The sequence below is a fragment of the Juglans regia genome, chromosome 11 (genome assembly GCF_001411555.2).
Source record: "Juglans regia cultivar Chandler chromosome 11, Walnut 2.0, whole genome shotgun sequence".
Taxonomy (NCBI): Eukaryota; Viridiplantae; Streptophyta; class Magnoliopsida; order Fagales; family Juglandaceae; genus Juglans; species Juglans regia.
Window position 1 is genome coordinate 28743592 of NC_049911.1, and position 3427 is coordinate 28747018.

General features: G+C 37.8%; 1 protein-coding gene across 1 annotated transcript; it reads right to left on the minus strand.

Annotated features, from left to right (window-relative positions):
- LOC109000816 lies at positions 1–2175 on the minus strand. The gene is made up of 3 exons (XM_018977829.2): positions 1571–2175; positions 1349–1449; positions 1–702 (listed from the first exon to the last, which is right to left on the minus strand). The coding sequence occupies exons 1-3, from the start codon at positions 2038–2040 to the stop codon at positions 65–67; spliced, it is 1209 nt and encodes a 402-aa protein (XP_018833374.2). The 5' UTR covers positions 2041–2175; the 3' UTR covers positions 1–64.
- Positions 2176–3427: the final 1252 nt, after the last annotated feature.

Below are 3427 nucleotides of genomic sequence, written 5' to 3' on the forward strand. Positions count from 1 at the left end.
TGAGAAAAATACCGAGAATTATGATTTAAAAACAAACAAACAGCTTGAAAAAAACTAAAGTTAATCAATACTGAACAGCTTTGTAGATCACTACAAAACAAGGCAGGATGGCCTTGGCATTAAAAACGGTAAGCTCCTCCAGATTGGAGTAGATCCCCGAGCAACCGGCAACAGAATCGTATGATCCAATCGACATGTTGTCCTCCTCCGCCGGTGCTGCATCATCCGCCACGCGTCTCACTCTACCAGCAATCACGCGACACACCAGGATGGCCCTTCGACCGTCCGTACAACGCATGGAGTCGTGCGCCCTACCACTGCTGGCAGTGGTCAACACTCCCTTGCACTCACCGCCCTTGCCTTGAAATCCGTGCCTAATGACGGTGCAGACTCCACAGGCTGGTATGGAGCTGCACAAGTTGGAGGAGCCCCGTGCTCCGAGCGCGCATGACATGGTGGTGCAGTGGAACCGCAACAGTTCATTCCCGTCGGCTGCACATCTCGGGTTTTTCTTGGTGTTGCTGAGCGCGCGGGTCTTCACCGCATCTCGACAGTCCTCGAACCGTTGAATGGTGCTCTGGGTATTTTGGACCTTCAGTATCCGTTCAATCTTGCAGAACGGATTGTCCTTTTTGAGCCAGCTTGATTTGAAGATAATCTCCACGATATTTCGTCCTGAATCTTCAGGTCCCAGCTCTGATACTGTACCGAAATTAGAGGCTCAGATGCCAGGAAAAAATAAATCTCGCTTTAAAAATGAATGAAATATTAATGATGTTACAGTATGAGGTCAGTGTCCAGTGTCCACCAATGAAGGTGGGCCAGCTCACTAAAACAGGCCATTCAATATCCTTATAAAGCAACAGCTGGTGGGGTGTACGAAATGGCCCTACAACCTTGATGTGGCATAAAATGCTCTAGAGAAGGAGAAGCAGATGATTTTCGTCATGCAAGATTCACGGAAATTGTTTCTTGAATTTTTTTTCCTCCGCCTTAGCAAAAGTCACTGTGGGAAAGAATATGTAATCCAAAAATTACGACGATGTCTACAAAATCGTGCACTAATTAAGTTCGTGTTAATTTCTTCTCTAATTCAAGCAGCTTGGCTCTTGGAGTTTCAAATTTCAAAGCAGAGGCTTTTAATTAGATTTTACCCATTAGTAGTAAACAGAAAAGAGGAAAACATACCTTTTTCTTTTTTATTAATAAAGAAACTTTATTGACAGAAAGAGTGAAATTAATATAAAAAGAAAATCATATGTATATATATATGCACATGCAATGGTACTAAGGGTGAAATTTCTCTAGAATTAAATGATATGCAAAAGAAATTAAATAATATTATTACCAGCATGGCGAACTGCTTGGTGAAGCTCCAAGCTTTCAACCTTCGGAAAGACCTCCCCGCATTGAGAGCAAGCACAGATAGTAGTCCTTGGTCTTGGGTACCTGATTTATTAACGATATAATTTAATTTTCTACCATACTTTTCGTGATCATTAATGCAAAGTTAAAAGAATTTGTGAAATTATATTACTAAAAAAAAAAACAACAACTTAACAATGCGCACCGACTAGGGTCAACGATCATGTGACACTCGTAACACCCAGAAAGCTTTCGGAATTGCATGCCTCTTGAAGAAGACGAGTACGCTGATCCACAGGTGGATCTAGCTGAACCTGATACAGAACGAGTTGACGACCCGGTGACCGCTTTCCGACGACTGAGCAGCCCGGTTTCCTGACCGACTGTGCTACTCTCGGGCGAGTTATCAGCTCTGTGAACAACCCTAGTGTTCCCATGAACCACGTCCCGGAAGCTACATATGGAGCTGCAAGAAGACCCTAGCTTCGAGTATCCAGCGACGGTGGCGTTCTTTGATGGGTCGTGCACCTGTGTCCCTTCGATTTGTTTGCAGGTGAGGAGGTTCTTGATTTGGTCCCATGAAGATGCAAGTTGTTTCTGCTGCTTCTGCTTGCGTTTGGATTGTTGTTTTTTGGACTCTGAGGTGATCTCTGGTAGGAAAGTTAAGAGAGCCATAAAAGCAAAGCAAGAAAATGGAAGAGAAGTAAAGCAAAACGATCTCTCTCGTTCATATGAGAGAGAGAGAGAGAGAGAGATTTTCGAAAGCTGTGCGTGGTGCCGCAAGGGGGAGGATCCGAAGTAATAAGGAGGCAAAGCGGGTGGGAATAGTGGGACTGCCTTATTTATTGTTCCATGTAGTCCTCTCTACTTTTTATATTCACTTATTTACTTCTCTTACACAACGAAAATATTTTCATCTTTTCCACCTAATAAATAAATTAATAGCAGCTTAGAGTAGACTGGTTCGATTTAGAGGAAGTTCATCGTGTGGTTCAGGTCATCTTGTTGCTAATTGGACGGCCAAGGAGCACTCATGCATGCATATGCTTACATATAATTATGCATTTTTTTTTTTTGTTTTTTTTGTGGGTTACAGCTTTGTGTCTCACCCGGGGGGCTTGCAAGTACATCAGTTTATGATGGCTGTTGACATTATGAGTGAACCTATTAAAGAACCAGCCAGTTTAATTTCTGTGTTCTTGCTGTAGACAACATTAATAATGCATCACGACCAAAATAGAAAACATGCAATATTATAAAGTAAGCGTTGGTCACACTTTTTTAAAAAGTCAAGTGGGTGTATTATTGAAAACATTAATTTTTCATATGAGTTTTATATTTATTCTTTTTATTTTCAAAAAATATGCAATACCTATGCATTTTATAATTGCAACTATTAGTAGGGTTATAAATAACTCAGTCTGGACCGGTAAAATTGACCAGATCAAAATTTTCGATCTAAACCAGACCAGATCGAATCTTAGACCGGTCAATCTCAATCCCAAAATATGTAGACAGATGAAATTCGGTCCGGTCTTGGGGTCCACAAATTTTGGATTAGACCAGACTGAACCGAACCCCTATATATATATATTTTAAATATTTTTAATAATTTAATATATTATTTTATATAGTAATTATATAAGTTAATGATGTAATTTTTATATAATTTTTTTTTATCATTGATCATTTAAAATATTAAATAATATATGCTATCAATTAATAATAAATCATAAATCACGTGATAATTTATGTCATTATATGTAAATAGTTAATATATTCATACGCATACTCTGCTATTTATACTAAATCAAAGTAATTAGGTAATTGATTTTTAAAATACCTAAGTTGTAAGCAAGCATAAATAATCTATATATAATGAAATTATTTGATATTCATTAACCATATATAAAATGTATGACATTATTAATAATTATGTATACTAAAGAGTAAAGTTTAATTAGTTAGTAAGTAGTAACTATCAACATCATAAATATAATTATAATAAAATATTTTTTATAATGAGTTAGTTATATAATCTATATTAATAATTTACTTAATT

Bases quoted from the DNA above. Each gene is read 5' to 3' on its own strand.
- LOC109000816 (XM_018977829.2), bottom strand. From the start codon at position 2,040: ATGGCTCTCTTAACTTTCCTACCAGAGATCACCTCAGAGTCCAAAAAA. The intron at 1,450-1,570 runs GTGCGCATTGTT...TTAATAAATCAG, and splicing joins ATGATCGTTGACCCTAGTCG to GTACCCAAGACCAAGGACTA. The intron at 703-1,348 runs GTAATAATATTA...ATTTCGGTACAG, and splicing joins CCAAGCAGTTCGCCATGCTG to TATCAGAGCTGGGACCTGAA.